We start from the raw sequence: 16,008 nt of genomic DNA on the forward strand, positions 1-16,008 counted from the left end.
CTTGAACTCATGACCATGAGATCAAGACCTGAGCTGAAATCAAGAGTTGGACACTTGATCAACTAACCCAGCCAGGTGCCCCTGGTCAAGATATTTTTAAATAAAATGGTGACATGAGTTTATACAAGATGCTTGCAGAAGGTGTTTATCAGAAGATCTAATTAAAAAATAAAGCATACCTGGTATATATTGAAATCTGCAAGTCTAACCACAACAGAACTAGACATTAACTTAGCTTTGGATTGTTGAGATAATACTGAAGGTGTTCTGGAAGTCCCTTTCAGAGCTGAGTCTTTCTCTGTGGGAAATGAAAAAACCTTTCAATTTATTGCAAAATTATTTTTATAACAGTCACTTTTTTATTATTAAGACAGCTACTAGAAATATACATGAACTCTTAATTTGTCAAACAAGATAATATAAACTATGAAAATATATATAAACTGATGTAAGTTATCACAATGATTCCGATTTTTTGTGTGTGATTATTCCTTAAACGTGAGTCATACTTACATCACATTTAAGATATTCTTGTACAATAATTTTTACCTGAAATTCTTGGTAAAAAAAGAGACCTTTAGCTATTTAACAGTCTCAAATATTCTATCTGGATATTATGCTTATTGGTCATATTAATTTAAAAAGTGCTTTGGTCCATAATCCTACGGTCTGAATAAGGTTCAGAACTTTTAGATATTAATTAAACATAATACTTATCCACAGAAAATATCATATTATGATCACACACACACACAAACACACAGGCACAGACACTTAATACCAGAGGAATGCCATAATGTTATTATAAGTAAAATACCTGTTTGTGTATGCTGGGGAGAGGCATGTGTTGGGGATTTAGGAGGTGAACCTACATTATGATCCTTTACAGCCTGCTTAAGCATTTCAACGTTGCACTCAAATTCATGTAACAACTCGTTGGCCCATCCATTTTTTGTTTTAGTTGCATCGCTAAAATACATCCAATGATTACAACTATCCCCTGTAAAATGAATGACAGGTATTTCACTGAAAAATGCATAATTTTCATTTATCTTATTATAGCACTGCTTCTAATTAATGAGATTTATTCATTTTCCAAGGGACTCTTTCTCAAGGGAGCAGCCTTCACCTACAAGAGCTTTTAATCTGCCTGGAAAATGTGAGCAAAACATTTAGAATACAGGGAAAGAATGTCAAAAGCAAATTATCCAAAAGGTTTCTATCAAGACTCACCATTTGTAGAACATCACTCAAAAGTTTCAATGACAAACAGTACTCCTGGTCAACCTTCACTGAATGCTCAACAACCTGGTATACTTCCATTACAAAGAACCCCAGAAAATACTACCACAGAAAAAAGTCCTTTCCTCAAAGATTTGTTATAAAGTGACTAATAAAACCTATCATTAAAATGATAAGATTATTAGAACACTAAAGAAACCAATAAAATATCTCAAGATAGACATCAGTCATAAAGATATAGATATATCTATACTTATATAGATTTTTCGGGAGGAAAAATAAAAAATCAGGATTATTAGTTTCTCTGTAGCAAAAACTGAGAAAAGCAATATGTACTTAAAAGGGTTAAGAAAAATGACTAAGAGTTTTACCTCCCAAAATATGAATTATTTCTGTAGTTAAAAAATATTTTATGTATATATAAGTAACTTACAAATTAGGAGAATAGAATATATAGCAAAGCCTTCCAACAAAAATCAAAACAAATAGTAAAACCTTTAAATTCTGTCAAGTACAGATACAGAAATAACAAAGAGTAGGAGATGGAAATTTATGAACAGAAAAGTTTTATCACATTCTTAAAGTCCTGAAAAATTCATTATACTTGTTTTATCTTATTTTTGTGAATTAAAAAAAAAAGCCACACATTACCAAAATGCAGAGATTAGCATAAGGTCAAATTACTTAATTTGGCCATAAATATATATACCTTTTGTTTTTATTATTTGGGAGAAAAAGCCTATCAATATTCAACTATTCAAAAGTATATTATGTATTACTTCTCAGGTTTTTGGCTAAAATCAAGTGCAAAAAGTCTATTAATGAAACTTAGAAAATATAGAAAAGTTAAAAAAAAAGTTTCAGGAATCTTAAAATCATTGTTATCCTTTTACTTTATATTCTTTCTTGATTTTTTAATATACTAATAATATACTAACTTTTAAAATTCTACACATATTAATAACTTACTTTTGCTACAATGAACAAAATAAAATGGCACAAAATATGTCTTCCACATTCTGATTTTAACTTTTAAATCAATTATTTAGAATACTGACAAATGCTAACAATTACACTTTCTAATAATCTACATAAAACTCTATAAAATGCATAAATATTTTCTATGGCATTTATATCTTCTTGGTAAGATACTACTGGGGAAAAAATAACAAATGTCTTGGTCTCTTTTTTCGTTAAAAAATTAAAGAGAGGAAAGATGGCAGTAGAGTAGAACTCCAGGCTCACCTTAACCCACGAATACAATTAGATTACTATCAAATCATCCTAAATACCCCAGAAATTGACCTCAAGACTGGCAGAACGCCACACTAAAGGTAGAGAAGAGGCCACAATGAAGAAGGTAGGAAGTACAGTGACAGGGTTTGGGAAACAGATCGTGGCTACTGTGTTGGGGAGGGAGCCAGAGTCACAGAGAAGGGTGAAAGACAAACTAACACACAGGGGAACACATGGGGAAAATGAATCCCCATAAGCAGCTGACTTGGAAACCAAAAGGAGCTGAATTTCATGACTTCTAGCAACTAGCAAGGCTTAAAGCCTGGAGTTCTGAAGGTCAGCATGCCTGGCTGTAGGAAAGTTCGGAGGACACTGAAGCAGCTCTTGTAAAGAAGGCAGACAAACAACCCACAAACATGTAGCATGGAAAGAGCAATCTGAAGAGCACCTGAAGCATACACCAGGGAAGTTATTCACTCATCTTGGATCACATCCCAGAGAGAAAGCATTCATGGAGACCCCTCTGGGAACAAAGGAACAGGCCAGCACCATTTCCTTCCCCCGCCCCTCAGCATAAGCACAGGGTAACCTGCAGGAATCAGCTTAGTGTGGACATCCACTACCCAACTTGCTTACATCAAACCTTGCTCCACGCACTCCAGTGGAACTGCCCCTCCCACTCACACTTGCCTCTCAGTCCCAGTGCAGCGGACCCCACTCCTCCAGAAGACATGCCCAAATCCCTGCTCACACTGCATCTCCCTAAATGGGAGTTTTGAAGAGCCTCTGTTCCGGCAGTTGTGGCAACAGGTCTCATTTCACAAGCAGACCAGAGCATACCTAGCTAAAATGCTCCATATTCAGGCCAGGGACAAAACACTGCCAACAGGCAAAGAGAGCCTCTGCAGACAACTGGCCTGAGAGATAAAGCGACCAGGAAACAACAACGGAGCACTCCCAGAAGCACCAGGACCTGGTGAACAGGGAACACCAGAAAGCAGGGCACTCCAGGACCTCTTTTTCATAAGGCCATTACCCTCAAGAACAGGCGATATAGCTGATTTTCCTAACACAGAGAAATAGGCACAGAGACTTAGACAAAATGAGAAGACAGAGAAATTTATCTCAAGTGAAAGAACAGGACAAGGGCACAGCCTGAGAGCTAAGTGAAACAAATATAAGTTACATTACTGATTGAGAATATAAAGTAATGATTATAAGGATATTCACTGGACTTGAGAAGAGAGTGGAAGACATGAGCGAGACCCTTAACACAGAGATAAGGAATGACATAGCAAAGATAAAAGGCTCAATGAATGAAATGAGAAGCACACCTGGTGGAATGAGCAGCAGGATGGAAGAAGCAGAGGAACAAATTAGTAACCTAGAAGACAGATTAATGGAAAGTAATCAAGCTGAACAAAAGAGAGAGAAAAGAATTATGCAAAATGAGAATAGACTTAGGGAACTCAGTGATTCCATCAAACATAATAACATCAAACATAGTATTATAGGAGTCACAGAAAAAGAAGAGAGAGAAAAGGCGGCAGAAAATTCCTCTGAAGAAATAAAAGAAGGCAACTCTCTTGGGTCCCCCTCCCAATTCGGGAGCTTTGTACTCTATCATTTAATAAATTTTACTATCGCTCAATAAACTCTGCTTTGCTGCCTGAAAGAAAGAAACAAAGAAAGAAAGAAACAAAGTAACAAAGAAACAAAAGAAGAAAGAAAGAAAAGCTAAAAATTTCCCTAGATACCTGTTTCCTTTCCTGGGAAAGGATCCAGGATCTAGATCCAGGAGGCACAGAGAACTAACATCAAAATCAACAAAAGCAGATGCACACCAAGACATATTTTAATTGGCAAAATATAGTTATAAAGAAAAAAAATTAGAAGCAGGAAGACAAAAGAAGACAGTAACTTACAAGGGGAAACCCATAAGGCTATGAGAGGATTTTTCAGCAGAAATTTTCCAAGCCAGAAGATAGCGGCATGATATATTCAAAGTGCTGAATGGGGAAAATCTGCACCAAAGAATACTCTATCCAGCAAGGCTATCATTCCGAATAGAAGGAGAGATAGTTTCCCAGACAAACAAAAAAGAAAGGAGTTCATGACCATTATACCAGTCCAGCAAGAAATATTAAAGGGGACAGTGAGTGGAAAGGAGAGACCAAAAGTGACAGTATTAAGATAGGAAACACAAAAGCAGTAAAAATGAGTATTTCTGTAAAAAATCAATCAAGGAACTCATAAAATACAAGAATGTAAAATATAAAAACATATATCTAAAATGTGGGGAGGAGAAAAGTAAACAATGGGATCAAAGTTAATACAGATTGCTATATGCAGAAAAGGTTATATACAAACCTAATGGTAACCATAACAAAAACCACTAATAAATATGCAAAGAATAAAGAGAAAGAAATCCAAATATATCACTAAAGAAAATCAGCAAACCATGAAAAAGAGACAAAGATCAGAGAAAATCTTTAGAAATGACCACAAAACAAATAATAAAATGACAATGAATACATATCTGTCAATAATTACTTTGAATTTATGTGAACTAAATGCTCCCATCAAAAGACACAGGATAGCAGAATGGATAAAAAGAACAAGGCCCATCTATATGCTGCCTTCAGAAGACTTATTTTATACCTAAAGACACTGGCTGATTGAAAGTGAGGGGATGGAGAAACATTTATCATGCAAATGGATGTCAAAAAAAAGCTGGAGTAGCAATACTTGTATCAGGCAAAACAGACTTTAAAACAAACACTGTAACAAGAGACAAAGAAGGATAATATATAATCATAAAGAGACGATCCAACAAGAAGATATAACAATTGTAAATATTTATGCACCCAACACAGGAGGACCCAAATACATAAAACAGTTAATAACAAACATAAAGGAACTAATTGATAGTAATAATAGTAGGGAACTTTAACATCCTACTTAAACATCAATGGACAGATCATCTAAACAGAAAATCAATTAAGAAAACAATGGCTTTGAATGACAAACTGGAACAGATGGATTTGACAGATACACTTAGAACATTCCATCATAAAATAGCATAATACATATTCTTTTCAAGTGCACATGGAATATTCTCCAAAATAAATCTCAACAAATTCAAGAATGTTGAAGTCATACCATGCACCTTTTCTGACCACAACACTATGAAACTAGAAGTCAACCACAAGAAAAAATCTGGAAAGATCACAAATACATGGAGGTTAAATAACATGCTACTAAACAATGAATGTGTCGACCAGAAAATAAAAGGAGAAATAAAAAAGTAAATGGAAACAAATGAAGATATAATGGTCCAAAACCTTTGGGATGCAGCAAAAGCAGTTCTAAGAGGGAAATTTATAGCCAAAGAGGCCTACCTCAAGAAGCAAGAAAAATCTCAAATACACCACCTAACCTTACACCTAAAGGAGCTAGAAAAAGAAAACAAAATCCCAAACCAGTAGAAGGACATAATAAAGATTAGAGCAGAAATAAATTACATAGAAACTAAAAAAAACAATAGAACAAATCAATGAAACCTGGAGCTGTTTCTTTGAAAAAAATAAAATTGATAAACCTCTAGCCAGACTTAAAGAAAAAAAGATGCTCAATGGGGTGTCTGCTTCTCCCTCTGACCCTCCCCCCTCTTGTGCTCTCTCTCATTCTCTCTCAAATAAATAAAATCTAAAAAAAAAAGAAGAAATGAAACAGGACTCCAATAAAATAAAAAATGAGCAAGGAGAAATAACAACCAAGACCACAGAAATACAATTACAAGAGGTTATTATGAAACACTAGATGCCAAAAATTAGACAACCTAGAAGAAATGGATAAATTCCTAGAAATATATAAACTACTAAAACTGAAACAGGACAAGAAAATTTGAACAGACTGATAAGCAGCAAAGAAACTCAATCAGTAATCAAAAAACTCCCAACAAACAAAAGCCCAGGACCAGATGGTTTCACAGGCAAATTCTACCAAACATTTAAAGAAGGGTTAATACCTGTTGTTCTCCAAACTATTCCAAAAAAATAGAAAAGGAAAGAAAACTTCCAAATTCATTCTATGAGGCCAGCATTACCTTGATACCAAAACCAGGTAAAGATACCACTGAAAAAAGAACTACAACCCAATATCCCTGATGAACATAGATGCAAAAATCCTCAACAAAATACTAGCAAACGGAATTCAACAACACATTAGAAAAATCATTCACCGTGAACAAGTGGGGATTGATTCCTAGGTTGCAACAGTGGTTCAATATTTGCAAATCAATCAATGTGATATATCACATCAAAAAGAGAAAGAATATGATCATTTCAACAGGTGCAAAAAAAGCATCTGACAAAGTACAACATCCATTCATTATAATAGCCCTCATCAAAGTAGGTTTGGAGGGAACACACCTCAACATAACAAAGGTCGTATATGAAAAACCCACAGTGAACATCATCTTTAATGGGGAAAAACTGAGAGCTTTTCCCCTAAGGTCAGGAACAAAACAAGGATGTTCACTTTCACTACTTTTATTCAACATTGTACTGCAAGTCCTAGCCACAACAATCAGACAACAAGAAGAAATAAAGAGCATCCAAATCAGCAAGGAGGATGTGAAACCTCCACTATTTGCAGATGACATGATGCTATATATAGAAAACCCGAAAGACTCCAGCAAAAAACTGCTACAACTGATAAATGAATTCAGTAAAGTCACAGGATAAAATATCAATGTATAGAAATCTGTTGCATTTCTATACACCAATAATGAAGCAGCGGAAAGAGAAATCAAAGAATCAAGCCCATTTACAATTGCCCCCAAAACCATAAGATACCTAGGAATAAACCTAACCAAAGAGGCAAAGGAACTATACTCTGAAAACTATAAAACGCTGATTAAAGAAACTGAAGAAGACACAAAGAAATAGAAAGACATTTCATGCTCATGGATTAGAAGAATATTGTTAAAATGTCTATACTATCCAAAGCCTACACATTTAATGCAATCCCTATCAAAATACCAAAGGTATTCTTTTCCAGAACTAGAACAAACAATCCTAAAATTTGTATGGAACCACAAAAGACCTTGAATAGCCAAAGCAATCTTGAAAAAGAAAAGCAAAGCTGGAGGCAGCACAACTCTGGACTTCAAGTTATATTACAAAGCTGTAATCATCAAGACAGTATAGTACTGGCACAAAAACAGATATATAGATCAATAGAAGAGAAGAGAAAACCCCCAGAAATAAACCCATTAAGTATATGGTCAATTAATTTTTGACAAAGGAGGAATAACTATCCAATGGGAAAAGAACAGTCTCTTCAAACAAATGGTGTTGAGAGAACTGGACAGCAACATGCAAAGGAAACAAACTGGACCACTTTCTTCTACCAAACACAAAAATAATTCAAAATGGATTAAAGACCTAAATGTGAGACCTGAAACCACAAAAATTCTAGAAGAGAACAGGCAATAACCTCTTTGACATCAGCCAGAGCTGTTTTTTTCTAGATATATCTCCTGACGCAAGGGAAACAAAAGCAAAATAAACTATTGGGATTACATCAAAATAAAAAATTTTGCACAGCAAAGAAAACAATCAATAAAACTAAAAGGCAACCTTATAGGATGGGAGAAGATATTTGCAAATGACATATCCAATAAAGGATTAGTATCTAAAATATATAAAGAACTGATACAACTCAACACCCAAAAATCAAATAATCCAATTAAAAATGGGCAGAAGACATGAACAGATATTTTTCCAAAGAAGACATCCAGATGGCCAACAGACACATGAAAAGATGCTCAATATCACTCATCATCTGGGAAATGTAAATCAAAACTACAATGAGACAGCACTTCACACCTGTCAGAATCGTTAAAATCAATAACACAAGAAACAACAGGTGTTGGCGAGGATGTGGAGAAAGGGGAATCCTTTGCAATATTGGTGGGAATGCAAATTGGTGCAGCCACTCTGATAAACAGTATGGAGGTTCCTCAAAAAGTTAAAAATAGAACTACACTATGATCCAGCAATTGCACTACTGGATATTTACCCAAAGAATACAAAAACACTAATTCAAAGGGATATATGCACCCCTAAATTTATTACAGCATTATTTACAATAGCCAAGATATGGGAGCAGCCCAAGTGTCCATGGATAGATGAATGGATAAAGAAGATGTGGTATATATCTACAATGGAATATTATCAGCCACAAAAAGAATGAAATCTTGTCATTTGCAAGGACATGGATGGAGCTAGAGAGTATAATGCTAAGCAAAATAAGTCAATCAGAGAAAGACAAATACCATATGATTTTACTCATGTGGTATTTAAGAAACAAAACAAAGGAGCAAAGGGGGAAAAAAAAGAGGGACAAATTAAGAAACATACTCTTAGTTATAGAGAACAAACTGATGGGACGGGGGTGGATGGTGGTTGGGTGAAATAGGTGATGGGAATTGAAGAGTGCAGGTGTTGTGTTAAGTACTGAGTGATGTATGCAATTGTTGAATCACTATACTATACACCTGAAACAAATGTAACACTGTATGTTACCTAACTGGAATTAAAATAATAAAAAATAAAAATAAACATACATTAAATTAAAACAAAATAAAATAAATACAAAATGAAATGAATTAAAACAAATAATACAAAAGGAAATGAGATAAACTGTCTATATAACTTTAAAGCAAGATTTACATCTGTTAAAGAAATTGTTATACATACCTGCTTTGTGATAAGGATAATAATCTATAGTTAGCTGTGTAAAAGAGAGTTGCATAGCCCCTCCAGTAATACGTCTATTTGACTCTGGAAAAAGAAAAAAAATGGAATTGAGAGAAAGAGAAAGAAACATTAAGCAAGTATCAGAAACACTTCATTTATCATACTCACAGTCCAAGCAATGATTAACTGTCTCTCTGTTATCATAGATAATACATTAAGGATTTCAGGAAATGCAATACAATCTAATCAGTGTTTATTGAGCTCCTATCATTTGCAAGGTACCAAGCTAAACGGTGAGGATAAAAAAAGAGCAGAATTTTTATATTTACAGCCCTAAACATATGCCAAGCATTGTTTTAAATACTTTAAGTATACTTGCTCATTTGCTCTTCCTTACAACCCTGAGATAGATGATACTACTACTACTACTACTATTATTATTATTATTATCATCCCCATTTTCTAGATAAGTAAACTGAGACACAAAGATGGTAATTAAATAGACCAAGGTCATACTAGCCAAGAAATATAGAGCTGGTTTTGAACCCAGGAAATATTAACCGCTATATTATATCATCCTATCTCTTACTGAAGGGGAAATTTAGCCTATTGGGTTAGGTAAGTTGTCCAAATTAACACAGCTATATGAAGATTAGAAGTAGATCACAACTCAGTGTGACTCCAACATAAAAATCAAATTTTAAAACAGCATGAATAAATCAACTGGAAGTAAGGAAAATACAAATTAAGATACAACTAAGTACAAATGAACATAATTCATTTCAGACCTTTCTGGATTTTAGAACAGATCTGTATGATGAGGGAAATGTTTTGGTAGAGTTTTCCCCTTAAATAACATAATTCAGCTTGTTCTATGAAGGAATATAAAGAGTGAAAATGTAAAAAAAAGCTTAAAAGACACTTTTTTTCTATTATTTTGCTTATTACTTAACCTTGACCCCTCATTTTGTTATTTTGGATTATTTTAACTTTTCCATTTTCCTTTCACCTAACTAAAGCAGAAGATGCCAACTTTAAACCAAATGACACAAAGATGGACAAAAGAAAAGAGAACAAATCCTTCTCTAAACTCCAAACTTTCCTCACCTTTTTGTTCCACCCTTTTATCTAGTCAGTGACATCTGGCTGCCTTATCTGATGAAGGCAGGGTAACTTCTGCTATCCAGGATCGGTCTCAATATTTACTCTTTCAGCTTTAAAAATACAGAGCAACAATTTTCACAGATGTACAGACTGTGAATCAGGTCTGAGGTAGAATGGTTAGATATAAATATCCCGGTTTTAAAGAGATCCTCAGCTTGATCCTCAAGCTCACCACAGTCTAAGAACTACTGTCCTAGAAGAAGGCCCACTTGATGAGCCCTCCCAACACTTATGGGCCAGGAACACTCTCCAGTGGAGAAACAGAAATGCCTAGTACCTACATTATGGAACCACAGATTTTCAAAGCGACCAAGAGCAGCTTCCCATTTACTCCCTTACCTGTGTCTACTAAATAAGGAAAAATAAGAGAAACAAAAGCTAAAAGAAAAAAAACTTACTAACTAGAATTTAGCTTCCTAAGCAAATTTTGGGAGGATTACTGGCGAAGAGACACAAGAAATGGTAAACAGCCACACAGCTATGTTTACATGAATATGGGGTCAGAAAAATGCAGACAGACCACCATGGGAAAACATGTGTGCAAATAATTATGAATTGAGTATGGACTCAAATTTAATTTATATACAGTTTCAAAATTATGAAAAAGTTAATTCAAAGGCAAGTCTAATATTTAGGCCATGATTTTTTTAAAACCTAATTTTACTGGTAGTATCTGGTGAAATACTAGCTAACAAAAAATTGTGCTGAAATACTAAGTACTAAAGCAAAATAAAATTTCATACCAATATATATTGCTTAAAATTACAACTTTCATTTACATACCTCATATGAATGATAAAATTATGGCCAGTTATCATACTGGACATACTATGTATTACATATGATAAACAATCCAGTTTTGTAAGAAATCCTAGAAAAACCAAAATAGTTTGAAATAAGCAGCTTTTATTTACCTTTTTCTTTAGCATGAATATCATCACATATGTGTAGATCTAGATGAGAAATCACCAAGTGATGAGAGGTTTCTTTAACATCAAAGTCATTGAATAGTTTCACAATTGCATCATTTAGATCAGGAGCATTTGAGGTCTGTGGTGTCTTCACTTGTTGGGTAGATGGGGCTACCGCAGAGCTCTAAAAGATTCAAAACTGCCTTATCACTTCATGTTAAATATTTGAAATTCCACAAACAAGAAAACTTAAATATCTTTAGTAATGAAGTCGTGAAAAATAAGCTAATATATTTTGTTTTCTATCAATAACTCAATTCCCCCCAAATATTTTCTGAATTATATGAGAATAAAGTTAAATCTAAAAACTGGAGAATTATACACAATTTGAATATGAGACCAATGTATTTTAATAAATACTTGAATATTTATATATTTATAGTCCTTATTCTAGAAAATATATTTAGCAACTATTAAAGGCAGCTTATTCAAATAGTATCAGTTCTACCTATTAGAAGAGAAACAAGGGCGACTGGGTGGGTCAGTCAGTGGAGGAGTTTTCCCCTTAAATAACGTAATTCAGTTTATTCTATGAGGGAATATAAAGAGTGAGAAATGTAAAAAAGCTTAGAAGATACTTTTCTCTATTCTTTTGCTTATTACTTAACCTGGATCCCTCATTTTGTTATTTTGGTTTAACATTTCCATTTCTTGGTTTCAGCTCGTCTTGATCTCACCTGTTGTGAGATGGAGCCCCGCATCAGGCATGGACTCAGTGGGCAGTCGGCTTGAAGATTCTCTCCCTCGACCCCTCCCCCACCCCGAACAGCCTCACTCACACCCACACACACCCCACTCTCAAATAAATAAATAAATCTTTTTTTTTTAAAAAGAGAAACAAATGCGAGCCCTGTATACATCAGCTGTATACACTATTATATAGCCTGTAAAAATAAATCACTTCTTTGTGAAGTGCTTATGATACTACTTAGTACTGTAAGTGCTCTGGTGCCTCTCGTAAGAGATGAGGCACATCCTTTGAACATGGATATCTGAAGAAGCCAGAAATCAGAAGAGATTTATAACAGACTCTGCATTCAAATTCTTTTCTCCCCAAAGTGAAGAAGCATAGAATACTGCTAAAGTATAAAGACTGATGTGAATTTAACAGCCTAAAATGATTGTATATATGTAAACATACTGTAAGATCATCTGTTACATAAGCTAAAGAACTGTACATGAAATTTTGATAATAATTAACAAAATGAAGACCAAACTTTTCATCAAAAAATATTAAAAAGTTTCTAATTAAGAACAATTCATTAATAAAAGTATAGTTAGTGATATATGGAAAATTAAAGTATATATATTTTGTATATATACATGTTTACACATTATCTATTAAGAATTATCTGTAAACAAATTTCAAAGTATACTCAGTAAATGAGAATTTCTCAAAGAAAATGATCAAGGTCCACAGTAATTAAAGAAAAGGAAAGATGAATTATAATTGTGAAGCCTTAAATTCTAGGGGCTTGAGAAAATTTTTTTTACTAATTGTCGAAGTAACTTCCATAAGACAAATCACTTATTTTTATTTTTACTTTTTTTTTTAGTAGGTTCCAGGCCCCACATGGAGCCCAACACAGCACTTAAACTCAGGACCCTGAGATCAAGACCTGAGCTGAGAACAAGAGTCATACACTTAACCAACTGATCCACCCAGGCGCCCCAAGACAAATCACTTATGTTCTTCTACTTTCAAAGCTTTAACAGACTACTATTTATATCTATGATTGTACTATTTTGAAGGAAAAAATTCTCCTGTATTTCTTTAACCAGGGTTTCTATTTCTTCATCAACAAAAATACTGATAGAAACAAAAACATAAACATTAATCTCTCTACAAACCCTTTTCTTAATGTTGTGGTAGATTCAGTGTTTATACGCTGTTTGCGGGGGGTGGGGGGAAAGTGGGCCATTATGAACTCTTTTGCCTTCTGAATAATCTTAACATTTCTTGGTTTTCAGTGTAGTCTTCCCTTTTAGAGAAGGAAAAGATGAAGCTAATCAAATATTTATGAGAGAAGACGTCTCTCAATTTGTACAGCTGAGCAAAGGAACACTATCAACTACTTCACTCTCTCATCCACTCTCTTGGTCCTCAAATCATTAGGACATTCTATATGATACCTAAAGTAGTAATGTGACAACTACCACTCAAGAAAGAAACTCTGTGGTAGTGTGAATGGTTAAGTAAGTCTACTAAGAAATATTAGGGAGCAACAAAAAATAGTAATTACAAAGACTAACAACATGGAAGAAAATTGTATATATCCACTTACTACATACTAAAACTAGGAAAAATGCAGGTGCCTAGGCAAAAAGCCTGTAAGGAAATAACTCAAAATGCTGACACTGGTTTTATTATGGTGATAGGATTATAGAACTTTATCTTTGTTTCTAGTTTCCAATTTGTATCTTTATCTGGTTTCCTAATCTATATTCTATATAAATATATCCACATATTTAAATAAGACCTATAGTAACACCAAAACTCTACTAGCCTTTAATTTCAATTACCATCTCTGTTACTGACATTCTAAGCTACATAAATCCTCATTGTAAACCTTGACAGACTAGTGTTCATGCCTATGATGGTAATACTTAAAATATTACTTCTATTTCATTATGTTCTTTCAACTTCAAAATGGTACTCAATTATTACCTTTTCTTAGCCTTATCTCCCTTAATCAAACCTGCTTCCTTCTTCTGCATTCCCTTTACTTACTGGCTACCAATTATCATTTGAAAATCCTCAATTTTCTCTTCTTTATTTTCAACTGAAGAAAGACTCAGGTATCTCTCCCCAGTTTGGCTTGTTGATTTCTTCTTTCAAACCATTTCCAGAGGTTCAAATCTACCCCTTTTTTAGACTGGCAATCTTTTTCTTCTTCAGCCCATCCAGTATAATACCACCAAGCATTATTAGATTTCCTTTCCTACTAAAAACTTCCAGTGGCTTTCACATGCCTACAGGAAAAAGTCCAAATTCTTCAACATATAACAAATGCCCCTTACATCCAGTCACCACATACGTCTGCCTAAACTTGGGCTACCCACCCAGAAAGACCACTCTGTGTTATAGTTCAGTGTTCTGTTCATCAAACTTTTTTTTTTTTTTTAAGATTTTATTTATTTATTTGACAGAGAGAGACACAGCGAGAGAGGGAACACAAGCAGGGGGAGGGGGAGAGGGAGAAGCAGGCTCCCCGCAGAGCAGGGAGCCCGATGTGGGACTTGATCCCAGGACCCTGGGATCATGACCTGAGCCGAAGGCAGTCGCTTAACCGACTGAGTCACCCAGGCGCCCCTGTTCATCAAACTTTTAAAATCAGGTTCCCCCAGAGAATTATAAAGATATCTCATTGGATAAATATTATTTATTGGTAGAATGATATAAGGTTTACATCAATTCCTTATTTCATTTTTACGGCTAAAAGCTCTAGAAAACTATTCATATAAATAGGTAAATTGGAATGAAAATGGTTTTATTTTAGCAAGATGACATGATTCTTTGAATTCCTTCAAATTACATGCCAGGATTCATGAAATGACTTTAAAAAATTATTTTTAATAATCTAATAGCTGATATGTATAGACAGACCCTACTTCAAATGTGTTGAAAACAGGGGCACCTGGGTGGCTCAATCAGTTAAGCATCTGCCTTCGGCTCAGGTCATGATCCTGGAGTCCCGGGATCGAGCCCCGCATCAAGCCCTGCGTCGGGCTCCCCACTCAGCAGGGAGTCTGCTTCTCCCTCTGACCCTTCCCCACGCATGCTCTCCCACTCACTCTCTCTCAAATAAATGAATAAAATCTTTAAAAAAAATTTTTTTAAATGTGTCAAAAGCAAAGAAGTGGAAGTAGAAACCACATGACTTGTTACTTTGTCATTTAGTCATTGACTTCCAACACGAATAACAGTATTTCAAATTACCTCCATCTTGTCACACCCCAAGCTTTTTTAGTATTTTTCCTCTCTTCTTGGACAAATCCATCATACTAAGAATAATAAGAATTAAGAAGAAGGCCTTTCATTTGTCAAGTAGGATAAGAGTAGTTTGGGAAAGGGAGAATGAATCTGACATTTTAACATAAGCACATTCTCTGGCAGACCAAGTTTAAGAAAGAACACATCAAAATGGAATATGTGTAACCCAATTTCCTTAAAACCTGGAAAGGTGTATATCTGAGAGGCATGTGTATGTTATTCTCAAAAAGACTTCTCTAGTAATGCCAAACTCATCTTTATCAGAAATACCATGCTCTTTAACAATATACTTGTGAAAAAACAAAAAACAAAAAACAGAAAACAATATACTTGTGCAGATTCCATTCCCTCATCTGACACATCCTTTCCCTCACTGTGAACTTCTCATTTTTAAGACTTGGTTTCATTATCCTCTTTGTGAAACCTTTCCAAACTATGCAAGCAGTTGACTACAACTTCTCTATGCTTCTATGGTTCCTTCACTCCCCTTTTTATTTGCACTCTAACATTTAAGATGAACTACATTGAAAGAATTAACAAGATTGATAAGCCCCTGGCCAGACTTATCAAAAAGAAAAGAGAAATGACCCAAATCAACAAAATCATGAATGAAAGAGGAGAAATCACAACCAAC

At 34.5% G+C, this 16,008-nt stretch overlaps 1 protein-coding gene across 3 annotated transcripts in view; it reads right to left on the minus strand.

Annotated features, from left to right (window-relative positions):
• UHRF1BP1L (UHRF1 binding protein 1 like) overlaps positions 1-16,008 on the minus strand; it is a 115,226-nt gene that overhangs the window by 55,384 nt on the left and 43,834 nt on the right. For all 3 annotated transcript variants that reach the window (XM_032416165.1, XM_032416166.1, XM_032416167.1), the window contains 4 exons: positions 11,324-11,504; positions 9,246-9,329; positions 818-1,000; positions 180-298 (listed from right to left, as the gene is read on the minus strand). In XM_032416165.1, coding sequence (XP_032272056.1) covers positions 180-298; positions 818-1,000; positions 9,246-9,329; positions 11,324-11,504 — 567 coding nt within the window. The remainder of the gene's footprint in view (positions 1-179; positions 299-817; positions 1,001-9,245; positions 9,330-11,323; positions 11,505-16,008) is intronic.

The sequence above is a fragment of the Phoca vitulina genome, unplaced genomic scaffold (assembly GCF_004348235.1).
Source record: "Phoca vitulina isolate PV1807 unplaced genomic scaffold, GSC_HSeal_1.0 scaffold19, whole genome shotgun sequence".
NCBI lineage: Eukaryota > Metazoa > Chordata > Mammalia > Carnivora > Phocidae > Phoca > Phoca vitulina.